This window comes from Tripterygium wilfordii, chromosome 15, assembly GCF_013401445.1.
Source record: "Tripterygium wilfordii isolate XIE 37 chromosome 15, ASM1340144v1, whole genome shotgun sequence".
In the NCBI taxonomy this organism is placed as follows: Eukaryota; Viridiplantae; Streptophyta; class Magnoliopsida; order Celastrales; family Celastraceae; genus Tripterygium; species Tripterygium wilfordii.
The window spans coordinates 3,868,580-3,883,294 of NC_052246.1; the positions used below are offsets into that span (position 1 = coordinate 3,868,580).

The following is a 14,715-nucleotide window of genomic DNA, read 5'->3' on the forward strand; positions in this document are numbered from 1 at the left end:
TTGTTTTAAGTTCTATGTGAATGACTAGTGTTCAGTTAAGCTACTGACACAGACATGCCATCTCAGTCATCATTATTTGATTTTTCTTGAGTCTTATGTGAAATTAAGGATGAATGATGATCGTCTTTATTGATGCTTATCATACAGCCCAGATATGAAGTCTGAGCAAGTCTTTATTCATGCTAAGTGCTTAAAGATGCAAACAAGTTGCATTCTACCATGTTCAAGTTTGTCCTTAATAAAAATTGAATTTGAGTTGTAGTTCCTGAAAATTTTATTCAAACTTGATTTCCAGACAATAGACATATCCTCGCAATTGTCCTATAACTGAGAGAATATATACACAGTAAGAGTGTAATTATACAAACAAAAACAAGAGAAACAACGAAGGGCATGCCGAGGGTTTGCTCTATGTATGTCAGCCAGAAGAGAATAATACACTTTCTTGAATGCCTGCAGGGAACAATAGATACCACCAATATCCATTTGATGCTTCTGAAATGGACTAAACCCTCTTAAGCTTCATAGTCCGAATATGATCAAATCAGCTCTAACAACTTTTTCCCGTCTCAGACCGATGGCCCACAAGTATTCAATCCGGATACAGCAGTATGCGGTCACAAGTAAAACAAAGCCTTTTGTGATAAATTCCTAGGGTATGCACATGTTTGGGTTCTCGTCATATTTTTGAGTGTCGTCTCCATGGGCAACCACCTTCAAATGCTTGCTCTAGCACGTCTTCCATTCGCTTGGCAAACAGGACCTGTGGAATGCGGGGATGCAAAATAGTGAAAGTTTGAGTTCACTGGTATGTTCAACATTAGAAACTAATGACCAACACAGTCAACCAATTCACATCTATGGAATAGCAATCCAAAATATTCTTCAAGGGTTATCAAGATAGAAAATCTGAACCTATTGTAATCTTCTACTCCCTTCAATCATCTAACTGAACCATAACTAGCTTGAAATATAAAACCATTTTCTGGCACGTAATTTGGGGAAGAGGATGGCCGACCATCAGCTACCCTCTAACATCCACGTTCTTTCAAACATATTTTCATAAGCAGTTTGTCTACCGCAAGAGTTCTTGCTGGATTAAAAAGAACCCCCAATTCTACATTTGTTTTCTCCCTATTAAGCTTTGAAATAACCCCAAAATGTTGGTCAAAGCTGAGAAGATCCAAATCTCATGCAAATTAACATGAATCTAAATCCAAGTCTAGAATGAGAACAGAGTAAAAGATGGATGCTGTGTTCCCAAAACACAGTATATCTCCATGATATGGTTCATTTATAAACGCGAGCTGCAATTTGCCATGAGTGAAACAAAATTACCTCCAGACTGGTAAGCACAGTAGCTGGTACTTCGGCCAAGTCCTTCAAATTTCTCTCCGGAATAATGACTCTTTTGATACCAAACCGGTGAGCTGCCAATATCTGCAAATTTTATATTCAAGAAAATGAACTGGGAAATTGCTTTGTGATTTTTCAAGAACTATACAGATATCCGCATAACTTCGCATTATCCTTATTGCATAATTGCAAAGTTTATATGATGTTTATGATGCTGATGAACCTCGTGGGCTATCTCAGATCCTAAAGTTAAAAGTTAGCTGACGCAGTTAAAGTTCCTTGGATGTCTTAAGGAACTTAATGTAGGTGAGTCTATCATAGTTCATATTTTCCCTGAGCAATAGCCTTAATATGCCTTCAAGAAATTGCATGCCCAAGTAAGTGGCCAATTCTCCACTATAAATAAAAAGGATCAAATGGTTTTCCTTTCTTTTTCTTTTTCTTTTTTTGATAAAGATCAAGAGAACATATATTAGTCAAGCTTCCAATGTCAAGGACTCTTCACCTTACCAAGTACTTTTGAGCCTCTTACTTTACTTTCTACTGCTCCTGCAGGTAACCGAGTACTGAAATATTCCCCCATCCTAACGAGAAAAGGAAGCTGATGAAATTGTCATTTTTTTTGTTATAGTGGATTTTACTTTCACTTTGTGGTTCTAAGGATGACTTTCTTGCTGAATTCCAGAGATGTATCAACAGTCCAGCTCTCTGGAGTTGAGTTATCTTCAGCCAGCAAGCATGATGGAAGACCAGTAAAAGATCTAATGCACTTTCACTCTTGGCATAAATCTAGAAATTAAAGAGAATAATATTTGAAAGACCTTTAATCAAAGTTGTTTTTATAATGATTTGTTTAACAGGGATGGGGAGCCTTCAACCCCAGCCCTCAGGACAAGGTGGTAAGGACTAAGGACTAAGGAGCCAACCACTAAATCAGAGATGATCCTCAGTTCCTCACCTTTAATCAAAGATTTAAATAGGTCAAAATGACGGGAACTTTAGACAAAGATTTATTTCAAATACTTTTATAATTTGATTTTATGCACAAGGTTTTAGTCAGACAGATTTTAAGACCTTAGGAATTTAAATCAGAATTTGGTCCAAGTCCGTATATGACTTAGTTGACACCCAGTACCTACATTTAAGAGCATCCTTTTATGTCTTAAGTAGAATGATTTTCAGGTTAATAAAAAATTCAAACTCTGGTTCTTGATAACCTTATCTTCTTTACTTCCTCAATTCTTTGTCCTCTATTCTCCCGTGTGTTAACATATTGTGCAGCCATGGGTTCAGCATGACCATTATCATGCATTTATGAAAAACGGAAACAGCAAGAAGAGACAATACACTGGAATATTTCAGATGCATAAGTGCAACGAAGTTCTAATTTACTGGATATTAGCAGTTCTACTTGATGAATAGATGTAAAATTTTATGAACTTAACAATACTAATTCATTGTGATATCCCATGCTACTTTCCCAACAAAAATTAAAAGGACTAGTTGACGAAGTGAAATATACCTTATCCTTGATACCACCAACAGGCAGCACAAGACCCCTTAAACTGATTTCCCCAGTCATTGCCGTATCTGCTCTTACACGTCTCTGACTCAACAGCGAAACCAGAGCTGTCACCATGGTTACACCAGCAGATGGCCCATCTTTGGGCACAGCTCCAGCAGGAAAATGTATATGAATATCCCGACTCTCCATAAGATTGACTTCCGCAGCAGATGCCAACATAAGATCTCTTGACCTAGCTCTAACCTATATAGATGAGAAATTCAGTAACAAATGTAGAACAATGCATGGAAAACAAATACAGGTTTCCAATGCATGGAAAACAAATGCAGAACAATGCAAGATAAGGCTTAAATGGCATCAGCAATAACCATTAATAAACAGAGTTGTATTAACTTTAAAAAAAAGAAAGGAAAAAAGAAAACCTAAAAGGCAATATAGCGAACACTAAATTACCCATGTCAATGCGATTTGCGCTGATTCTTTAATTACATCTCCAAGTTGTCCTGTCAGATGCAATTCACCCTTCCCAGCCATTTCTGTAGCTTCAACAAACTGAACCTCTCCACCAAAAGAGGTCCAAACAAGTCCCACCGACACCCCAGGAGTTGCAACACGTTCTGCAGCTTCTGTATCATCAAATCTTGGAGGCTGTATCACAGGATGTGTGAACAATATAATCAAATTTGCTGGAAACACGGGCAACCGCTACTAAACTAAATTTAATAACTGAAGATGTAACCAAACCAAGGTTGCTCCAGATCAAGAAAAAGACGCCTCATGCACAAGACTCACATTAATATGAGGCCTGGCAAGGGTCAAATGTACACATCCTTCCTATATCGTAAAGATGTTAGTAACTAATTTGAACCTGTCAAACCCAAATCGTAATGGGACAGCCTGACTATTGTGCAGAAGCCCAGATAATGCATGGAGAAGTCTATGCATTCATGGGCCAATGAAGCGGACAACAAACAAGATTTACTCATGCTACTTCCTAACTCCTTTATATCAATGTGAGAATAGATATAAATATGACAGCTACAAATTTAGCCCCTTTGGACTAGACCATTTCACCAAAACCAAAAAGGGGAACTAGATCTGAAGTACCAAAACCGCAAACTTAGTCCTTGACTTATTTTGTTGTTCTTAAGGACAATAAAACGAAATGGGAGAGAAAAAGGTCACCATAATTTTATACAAGTAAAATCCCAGTTAAGAGCTTTCAACTCAATTGCTAAGCTCTTGTGGTCTAGTGGTTGCCTGTTCCTCGTCACTTACATGAGGAGCAAGGTTATTTCCACTCAGTTAGAAAATTAATAATATAACCACAAGACTTATTATAATAAAAATATATTTTAATTCAATACTGTCATCAGAGAGCTACCTAAAGTCCCATGAACTCCCATAGAAGCACCGACATGAAATTGCTTTATCATGACACACTTTTATAAATGAAGGTCCAACAGCACAGCTTAACCACTCATACATATATTGGCCCATGATATACTTTCCAAATGGCACAGGTCGATGACATAATTTCCAAACGACATTATATTTAAAGACTAGAGACTTCCTCCCTCCGATGAATAAACCATAGCATTGAACCTATTAAGTCACTTGATTAGCACACATGAGGTATGACAAGATCTTTTAAATATGAAGCCTCTATGTAAAATGGGGAGATATTTTACAGAATAAATAAATATTACCCCCAATACTTTTTCCAGCATAGCCTCGTCAACAATCAAAGGCATGGCAATCTTGAATGCATTTGATATCTCATGATTGTTTAGACCCATAGGAATAACTTCCATTTCCACTTCAGCTCCATCAGCAAGTCTATTTTCCAGTAGTGGTGGAGCAAGCTGGTGAACGTCTTTGCTGAGTGGGACAGCTTGACCTTGCTCTGCAACTCTCACTGCTGCTGCACGTGCCAATGCAGCCAGGTTCCTCTCTAAATTCCTAACGCCAGCCTCCCTGGTGTACCTCCGAATGACGAGTTTCACCATAGCCTACCAAAATGAAGGTTTGATGAACATCTATCCAATATACCATGATGAGAACAAAAACGCAATTCAAAATCTAGATTTCTACTTCCACACTAACCATTTGTCTAATTTAAGACATTCTACGAAGATATATATAAGAAGTCAACATTTCAATCCATAAAAGCAGGAAGTGCCATTGGCCTAAATTTTACAGAGCACATGCTCGAGATTATTTCCTATGATAATTGAGCGGAACATTTAGAAGAAAATTTCACAATCAAGTAAGTTACCTTTCAAGGAGTTCAACGAAATTAAAAGCATTGACAAGTTCATGAACTGCCTAACCCGTGCATGTCAAAAACATATGCATAGATTATATCAAAACTAAAGCTTGTCGTAGTGACTACAGTTCCAGGAAATAAAATGCGTCTTTCCGACTTCCAAGGGTTGCTACACAGCTTTGTTAATATTGATGGAAACCTTTAAGCTGAGCACTTATAGAAACAATAGCTTTCATGGACATCAAAAGTTCACTCATTCAGATGTAAATATTTGTAGCTTGACTCATGTCAAATAAAAACACCCAATTTTATAAACTAAGCCAGCCTAATACCTTTATGGGCGGACATCTCTGTACAAATAAGAAAAATGTAAATGGTTAATATTTTTTGTAAGACTTCAGTACCTCTGGTATTTTAAGGAACTCATAACTCAAACCATGCTGATCCAGAACCCGAGGAATCAAATGTCGCATTGCTATTTTAAGCTTTTCTTCATAAGTGTATCCAGGCAGCTCGATGACTTCCATCCTGTCTAAGAGTGCTGGAGGGATAGGCTGCACCCTGTTTGCAGTTGCTACAAAGACCACCTTTGAAAGATCAAATGGAACATTCAAATAGCTGTAGAACTTCAGTTAAGGAGTTTTTGTACTGGCATTGATGAGATCATTATGGTGACAGCACTTCTAGGAAAATGTGTGATACCCACTAACACCTTTGCTGAAAACATAATTTAAACAAAATTTAAGATGTTCCGGAGTTGGGAAGTGAAAACAGGTTGTAAGTCAATAAACTACTAATTCATGCAGGGGATAAAAAAGTGAAACAGTGAAAGACACACTTGAGATATTCAGGAGTTGGGAAACAAAAACAGGTTTAAAGTCTTAAATTAATCATCAACAGAGCATTTATCCCTTTGAGATCATCGAAATGAATTCATAAGAGAGATCAGTTTGAATCCGGTACATAGGTTCTCTTCACCGTTTTCTCCTATCTAGAGCTCCACATCAGCTAATACTATACATCATATATCCTTTGTTATTACATATATACCCGCCCTTTTGGGTCTCTCTATACTATTTTTACAACTGTCTACTCTAGTTTTCTCAATCTTCTATCACCCCACTATTTCTATGTTGTACATATATGAATTAACAAATTCAATAGCCAAACAAAACGTAGTGAGGTCATTATGAAGGTTGACAAATAAATAACTAGAGAAAAGCTTACCATTCCAAAATCGTTCCTTTTCAATGTTATTTTAGTTCTCTCTCTCATTTTATTTTACTTTTTTTATAATTTAATTGACCATATACAATTTATTTTAATTTATGATTATTGCTAGTCTATCAAACCAATGTTTTTGAAACACAAGTAGCAGAAAAAAGGATACTGGTCATTGAATGTTTTGTTTTGCTCAGGGTCAAGAACCTCCAATAGGGCTGAAGCTGGATCACCACGCACATCAGAACCCGTCTTGTCAATCTCATCTAGCAACATGACTGGATTGCAAACCCCTACCCTCTAAAATCCAAAATACACAAAATTTTTAGTTAATAGACATGTAGACAAATCATTATGCAAACCCCTATCCTCTAAAACAAATTTTAAAGAAAAAAACTACTCAATCTGAATTTTATCCCCAGCACACATCATTACCAATAATAACAATTTTTCATTTCATCATCATCATCCAAGCCTAATCCCAAATAGTTTGGGGTCGGCTACATGAATCCAATTGAGAAATGAAGAAATCAATGCAAATTCATAACAAGGACTTGGAGGCCTATGATAGGGTGCCTAAGAAAGTATTATGGATTTTAGAGAAGAGATGAGTTGAGATTAATTTTATTACTATGATCAAGAATATGTATGAAGAAGTCATAGCTAGTGTTAGGACTAATGGAGGAGTTACAGGGGAGTTTCTCTTTACAATAGGTTTGCACCAAGGTCAACACTAAACTCGTTCCTATTTGTTATGGTGATGGATGAACTCATACGACATATCCAATGTGAGGTACCTTGGTGCATGTTGTTTGCGGATGATATAGTTCTAGTGGATGAGACAATAAGAGTTAACTGAAAACTCGAGATGTGGAGGTAAGTCTTAAAAAGATATGGCTTGAAGTAGTAAAAAGGATATGGATTCAATAGAAATTAATGAAAGTATGATCCTAAGTAGAAATGAATGGCAGAAACGAATAGACATAGTGGATTTCCGTTGATTTTCTCTTCTCATAAACTCAAGTAGCCAACCCCAAACTTTTGGGATAAAGGCTAAGATGATGATGATAATGTTGGGCTTTTCCTATTTCAGACCCACTACATAGTGTTTTTTTATTTATTTCTTCTGCATCCTAAACTATAACAACATCATCAAGAGAATGTCGGAATTCTGTCGGTATCCTCTTCTACGGAGAAAAGCTTTCTACCTTTACTCCATCAATAAGACGCCCAGGCATGCTGCCAATGTATGTTCTTCTATGCCCTCTAATGTCAGCCTCATCCTTAACACCACCAAGAGATATACGTATAAATTTTCTTCCCAAAGCAGCGGCAATAGATGATGCCAAAGATGTTTTCCCAACACCTGGTGGACCAACAAAGCACAATACTGGACCTCTTGCATCAGGTTTCAGCTGCAGCAGAAAGAATGAGAAAATAAAATGGCATTCCAGAGAATAACAATAATATATAGGAAGAATAACTAAAACAAAAAGGGTCACCTTGCGAACAGCCAGATATTCGATAACTCGTTGCTTGACCTTGACTAGACCATAGTGGTCACTGTCAAGTCGTTCTCTTGCACCTTTTAGGTCTAGATCCTGTTCTTCAGTGGTTTTTTCCCACGGAAGATCAGCAAGAAGCTCTAGGTACACACGTGAACTGTTATATCCTGGTTGCTGAGGCTGCATTTTCTTGAGCCTCCTGTGGAGGAGAAGGCCAAAAATTATGGGGGAGAGAGAGAGTTAACTGCAGAATAATAACAAAGATCCTTAGAGTTTAACATACAAATCAGTCCCTCGATAAGAGCACTGTAGGAAGGAGTATACAAGTAAAATCTTGCAAATTTGGAAGAGAACTTTGAAGGCTACTAAAATCGCTAGGGTGTTTCCTGAGCACATAAAAGTTACCTTCTGAGTCTCTGAGAATACATCCAGTCAAAGAAGTTCATTTTGAAGAAGCTTAGTAAAGGTGGCTTTGTGAATTGTGTTAACAGGATGCAATCTAGTGACTTTGTCATTATATTCAAATTCACAGATATTTTCCACCTTTTGTTCAGGATCTACTAACTTGTACATAGAGGTGGAATCATATTTTTCTCAATGCACACTCAAAAAGGCTCAACTATCTCAGGGAATATGAATAAGAAGTTAAGAACCCTCCCCCACCCCACCCCACCCCCACTCTCTTTTCTTCTGATGCATAGAGGAAGATCTTTCACTATTGAAAATAGAGCATCGTCGTCGCCAAAGAAACAGTGACATGAACCCACAATAAAAATCAATTTGAATTGTGTGAAGGAAAAAAGTTGTTGGGCTGCATCTGGCTGAAACTTGGGTGAAGGAAGCTTTCTTTCATATCGGAGAGAGAATTCTCCTCCCCTCAGACATGCCACTAGCCATGACTTGAAATCAAGAGAGTAAACTGCACTCCAACGACCGCAATTCTACTTTAACAAAGAGCTTGTCAATGCTGGACAAGAGACCTTGAAATTATCACATTCACACTAAAACTTTAACTCCTATGAAATCAGGTCCCTTATGCTCAAATATTCACCAATCTAAACTAGGCTCTCTTCTATCTGTTGTTACTTCTTTTCATCAGCCACCAGGCAATCTCATCAAAAGGATTCCACCCTAAAAGCACTGCCTCATGAGTTAAATTTAAAATCCAGGATAATCTATAAAAATAAAAATAAAAAATATATATATGGCTACAAAGAACATAGATAAACTAGCCATCTAGTGTCATGGTCTGTCCCAATTGAGTTTTCCATAATTTTTAAACGAAGGGATACTGTCGGGATCACTAGGTTAGCGGGAATTTCTAATTTTTTATTAATGTGTTGTTAATGAGGATGAAGTGAGCGCTGCCATAGGTCAGCCATCCTCAAAGATGTATCTCTCCAGATAGTGATTATGTTTGTTGTCCCAGTTTACTATAACAACATACCTCAACTCCCTCTGCGCATGCTTCCAGATATTTGAAGGCATTCCAGCAGTTTCCATCTTTCTTTCCAAGGCAGTAACATCATCCTCGTCATCATCATTGTCACCAAGCTCCTCTTTTATAGCCCTCATCTGAAAATTTTCATGTAAAACATGTAAATGTCTCCGGCACCCACACAAAGACAAGATGCCAAGAATGAGAAGCTACTTGCAAACCTCATTGCATTTAAACTATCCTCAGTGAACACCCACTCCATGCATATTTTTGGCGAGATGTATTTGCACTATAATTTATGTCACCGATTGTAATTTGAAGCAAAAACAAAATACCATTGTATCATTTTCCATAATTTCTACTTATCAATCCAGGCTATACATATATTGACAAGAATAAAATTTATATTACTTGCTGATGATGAAGTATTTTTATCGTACACTACATTCTCACCCGGGAAAATATGAAGTAAAAAATTAACCTGCTGGCGAAGAAGAAACTCTTTCTGAGATTTTGACAACTGTCCTTCAACCTTTTGAGAGATCTTCTCTGCTACACGTATTGACTGTCAGAGACAAAGACTAACATCATTCCACAAAGGCCAGATCAAGCAACAAGATAATTAAATGTTGAATGTATTACCAGTGAAAGAAGAGACTACCTGTAAATGCCTGTCAACCAATTCAGTGGCTTTTGAAAGTCTCACTTTCAGATCAACGGAGTCTAACATAGCTAGTTGTTCTTCAAAACTTATCTCGAAACTAGCAACAAATATATCTGCCAATTTCTGAACAGGAACCGTCTCCAGCAGAACTTTTGTCCTTCCACCGGTTTTTTGTTTCTATGGGAACAATCAACAATGGTTATTAACAAGTCAGAATGACTTCGTAATTGCAAAATATCAAAAAGATTAATAAAGTTTAATACTAGCAGCAAGATTCATTCTTCAATAGCATACTGATAGGGTCTTGCCCATACACACTCAGCACCCAAGGCCCAACCGACACCCACCCATATGGGCCGGCTGTACCCAAGGCCTCCTAGCCCATACTAGAAAACCTTGGGTACTAAGGGAGGCCCATACCTCCCCCCTATAAACAACACCTTAGCTCCCACATCTTTCGATGTGGGACAATCCTATCAATACCCTCCCCTTCAAGACCAACGCCCACGTTGGTCGTGCACCATGGCCGAACACTCCGGCAGGCGCACCCCCGTTGGTCGAGCACCATGGCCGGCCACTCCACAGGCGCGGCCCCAAGTTGAAGGCACAACAGGATCATGCTCCGATACCATTGATAGGGTCGTGCCCATACACACTCAGCACCCAAGGCCCAACCGACACCCACCCATATGGGCCGGCTGTACCCAAGGCCTCCTAGCCCATACTAGAAAACCTTGGGTACTAAGGGAGGCCCATACCTCCCCCCTATAAACAACACCTTAGCTCCCACATCTTTCGATGTGGGACAATCCTATCACATACATCTAACTCTCTCACTGAAGATTTTATAACAGCGAGATCTGGAACCAATGGCATCCAGATCATGACTTTCTGCTCCCACCTTACAAGTGATATCTCATCTACCTATCAGGAAATTTTACAGAATAATACAAAAATGAAGACCTTTGAAATCCGTTCTACTTTCCATGCCATCATATGCTTCTAAAAGACTAAAATAGCTTATTACTGAGTCCAAATACATGGCATTGCATGAGTTTCACAAATATTATTTCATTTTTTATTGCAAGTTCTCTACTTCTGGAAGAACCTCTCGCAGAAATCCACCGCCAATTTGCCTACTAAAAGGAGAAGTTACTAAAAGAGAAGAATAATGACATCAATAAAATGAGGAAAGGCTACTATATCATTCCTTCCATGCCATAGAGAACAGCTCACGACCAGCCAAGTTAACCGGGAAAAAATTTCTTCAAAAACATTGAAATGAGAAATTAAATAAAAGTCATACTTTGGAATTAAAAAGCAGTTATGCAGCATCTACACACTGATGACAGTGCCATCCAAATTATAAAAAATTAAGTCTAACAGACCGACAAAAAATCCAAGTGCATAATTTATCCATGAGAAGGTGTTACCACCTAAAGCCATTAGCTGCTGTAAGAAATATACGAGAATCTAATATATTGACATCAACAGCATCTCAGAATTTATCAAATGGAACAAGATGACAATTTTTTGAAATGAATTAAGTAACATTATAAGGCTAGCATGCAAGTAGCAACATTATAAGGCTGTTAACATAAAAGATTAAAGAACAACCTAGCATGCAAGTAGCAACATTATAAGGTTGTTAAAGTAAAGAACTATTGATGCAGTACACAATCAAAAAGAAGAAAAATGGTATACTGCCAAAAAGATGTCAGGTGTGCAAAGAACTGCTAGGAGGCACCCAAGCAGGCAGGTACAGCCATGCCCTCCAGTGAAACAATTAAATCACAAGCCAAAGAAAGAGTCACAGACATTTCCTGGTCTTCACTTCCTGGAGGTCACCATACAAAAGTTACCTGCTCAAGAAGAGTAATAAGCTCCATGGCAGTTGCTTTGAATTGGCGAGACAATGTTACAAATTCCGGATCTTGCTCCACTTGCTCCATCTCTAAATAAAATTAGACGAATAAAGAACAGGTAGTACTGGTGAATGAGGAAAAAGATCAAAGAACCATAAAAACAATGAATACTTGAATTCTTAACTAAACAAATCAGCAAAGTATCTATCGCAATGGACTGGAAGAAGTTGAATCCAATTTCTTACAGAGTCTAACTCACCAGCCTTGGTCATATCAAGTGGAGCTATACGTGCAGTATAATATGTTCCTCTCGTGCTAAGATCCTGCACATTGAATCTGCAAAGACCTTCAAGCACAACTATATATGTGACCCTCCCACTTGGTTTCTCCACCCCTCTTGACAAATGTAGAGCACGAGCAGCCACTCCCCTGAGAAATCAAAATTATATAACCACGTCTTAATTTAGAAACCAACTACAAGGGGGAAAAAGAGAGGGTTTAGCATCACATATTCTCCCAGAACAAGAAACAACAAAGAAATGTGGAATTTGACATGGACAATGATGCAAGAGGGAAGGGGTAGCCGTGCTAATATGGAATTTGTAGCAGGCAAGTGGTATACAACACATGGCATAAAAGATATGGGGAACCCATGATATCATTTGAAAACACTTCAAAATTTGCATGACCAATATATGAAATAGTAGATGCTACATCGGAGGATACCTGTTGTGCCAGTAGGTAACCTCTTGCAGGTTCTTCCCATCAAGCTTGTGAGCTTCTGGTGTAACAACGTGAGTTTTTGAGCTTCTTTCTGCAGCGTCATTTCCAGCACCTAAAATTAGAGATTACATAAGTATATCTCCAACATATCTGATCATTTTCCCTGGGACGCACCATTAAACAATGGCAAAGGAAACCCAACAAATCAACACATAAATAGAAGACAATTCATCACCTTGAGGTAAGGAGGGGCTTACAGACGCTGTCTCTGTGGCGTCGCGAACTGGCAGAATGCCTATTAATCCCTTCTCTTCTCGCTGCCATAACTCTTGCTCAACCAATTTCACACTGTATTAATGGAAGATTTTTTGATATCCTAATCCAGTGTATGAGATCCCAACATGCGATTCCACAGATAATTCACAACAAATTCAAACCAAACGCGTTCGAGAACTACTATCTAAACCAAAATACAACATTAAAATTCCTTACTCATATAAAAAATCGATTGATCAAGGCTCCCCGTGACAGGATATTCAAATACTAAATATGAAATCAAAAGCAAATCCATGTAAAAGACGATCGTAATATTTTTCCAGAGAAAAAAAACTGCAATACGCATACATAAATACACACATAAATACGAACTTACAGGAAATTCAAAATTCAAGCATCTAGTTCCTTGATCATCTCTCATGGAATAGTGTATTCATCTACCGAAGAATAAAGACTACAGGAAAAGAAAGACCTAGATTAAGCGAAAGATACAAGAATAGGAAGGAAGAACCTGCTAGGTGAAGTGCATCGAATTCGAATTATGGCGCCAGGCAAGAGGACCTTGTTTCGGAAGGGAAGGATCGCAAGCCGACTCGGTAGGTCCACCGATTCCTCCATCTCTGCAACTCAGATAGTGTGCGGTATGCACCCGAAAAACAGGGTTGAAGCGTTGAAGGTAGAATCTAGGCAATTAGGATTTTATAGGAAGAAAGCGCGAGAGAATCACGAGAACAAGAAGAGAAGAGGTTCGTTGGCATTACTTTTGTGCCACTAAAATTCCACATGTGCCTCTCCCGACAATGGAACTACACTCGTACAATCATTGAGCAGGTACGACAATATATCATCCATCATTGACTTCACCTATCTTGGTCATCGTTAATGACTCATCTACTAGTATAAATTATACACAAATTACTGAATTAAGCTCCAGCAGCTCCATACAGACCACGCCTCCATCATCTATTCTGAGGAACAAAGCTGGTTCAATTCTCTTTGATGTTTATTAAAGTGGTGTAGTTGATAGTTCCATTACTTTCGAGTTTTCGACAATCGACCAGCAACTTGAGCAATTCTTCCATGATCTCGATCAACAACTCGAGCCTTACTCCCATCCTGACCAACAATGCTTAGAGCTTGTTTTCGTAGAGGGGGTTTACCATAGTTTCTTTGATTTGGCAAGTAAATATGTATTATTTTCTATGGATTTACTTATTGTTTTTACTGAGAGGCTTTGCGCAACTTGTTAATACTTGATACTTCAAATTGTCATAAATTCATAATTGATGAATTACATAGGTATTTTAGGTAGTATTGATGGATGTATTATAAAACTTGCTAAGCAGGACAACATATATAATATTTATATAGAAATCATTGTTATACTATTTTACATTTATTTTTAAAATTTTGTAAAATCTTGACTTTATAATTCAATCTTGTCGGCTTTTATCGATCTTAGGTAATATATCAATTTTGACAACCTTAATTGTGATTTAATAATTTCATACATAACCCTAGTGAGAATAATCTTAATTTTTTATTCAATAGACTATTTATTTGTCTAAAAATAAAAGTTATTAGGCTCATATATTGCTTCGTGAAGGTTAAGTGATTTGGTTATAAAGTATAAACATGACCCAACATAACCACTCTTGGACGCCTATTAAAAAGACAAAGCCGAGCCAAGAGCTAAAGGTCGATTGGCCAAACGCTACATTTGATCCATGTGCTGGAAAAGTTTGATTGGGCCGCCAGACCTCTTACAAAAGTGGCTCAGACTAAGTCGGCAGATTATCATATTTTTGGGCCCATTACATAAAAAATGACACCTTCTGGGTCGGCCCATTATCATCTGTTGGGATTGTTATTT

At 37.9% G+C, this 14,715-nt stretch overlaps 2 protein-coding genes across 2 annotated transcripts in view; one reads left to right on the plus strand and one right to left on the minus strand.

The window, feature by feature from the left end:
* Positions 1 to 14,715, plus strand: part of LOC120015937 — a 31,531-nt gene that overhangs the window by 11,610 nt on the left and 5,206 nt on the right. The gene's annotated exons all lie outside the window — the stretch shown is intronic.
* LOC120015936 (lon protease homolog 2, peroxisomal-like) lies at positions 249 to 13,645 on the minus strand. The gene is made up of 17 exons (XM_038868448.1): positions 13,354 to 13,645; positions 12,802 to 12,914; positions 12,570 to 12,678; positions 12,103 to 12,272; positions 11,841 to 11,932; positions 9,976 to 10,155; positions 9,796 to 9,879; positions 9,324 to 9,451; positions 7,874 to 8,075; positions 7,580 to 7,786; positions 6,541 to 6,671; positions 5,555 to 5,768; positions 4,591 to 4,893; positions 3,335 to 3,529; positions 2,879 to 3,124; positions 1,339 to 1,440; positions 249 to 763 (listed from the first exon to the last, which is right to left on the minus strand). Exons 1-17 carry the CDS (start codon positions 13,458 to 13,460, stop codon positions 680 to 682), a joined length of 2,667 nt encoding a protein of 888 aa, XP_038724376.1. The 5' UTR covers positions 13,461 to 13,645; the 3' UTR covers positions 249 to 679.

Excerpts from the sequence above, each read along its gene's own strand:
- LOC120015936 (XM_038868448.1), bottom strand. The coding sequence starts at position 13,460 with ATGGAGGAATCGGTGGACCTACCGAGTCGGCTTGCGATCCTTCCCTTC. Across the intron at positions 12,679-12,801 it reads AAGCCCCTCCTTACCTCAAG|GTGCTGGAAATGACGCTGCA; the intron begins GTGATGAATTGT and ends CTCTAATTTTAG. Across the intron at positions 9,452-9,795 it reads AGTTTCTTCTTCGCCAGCAG|ATGAGGGCTATAAAAGAGGA; the intron begins GTTAATTTTTTA and ends GAAAATTTTCAG.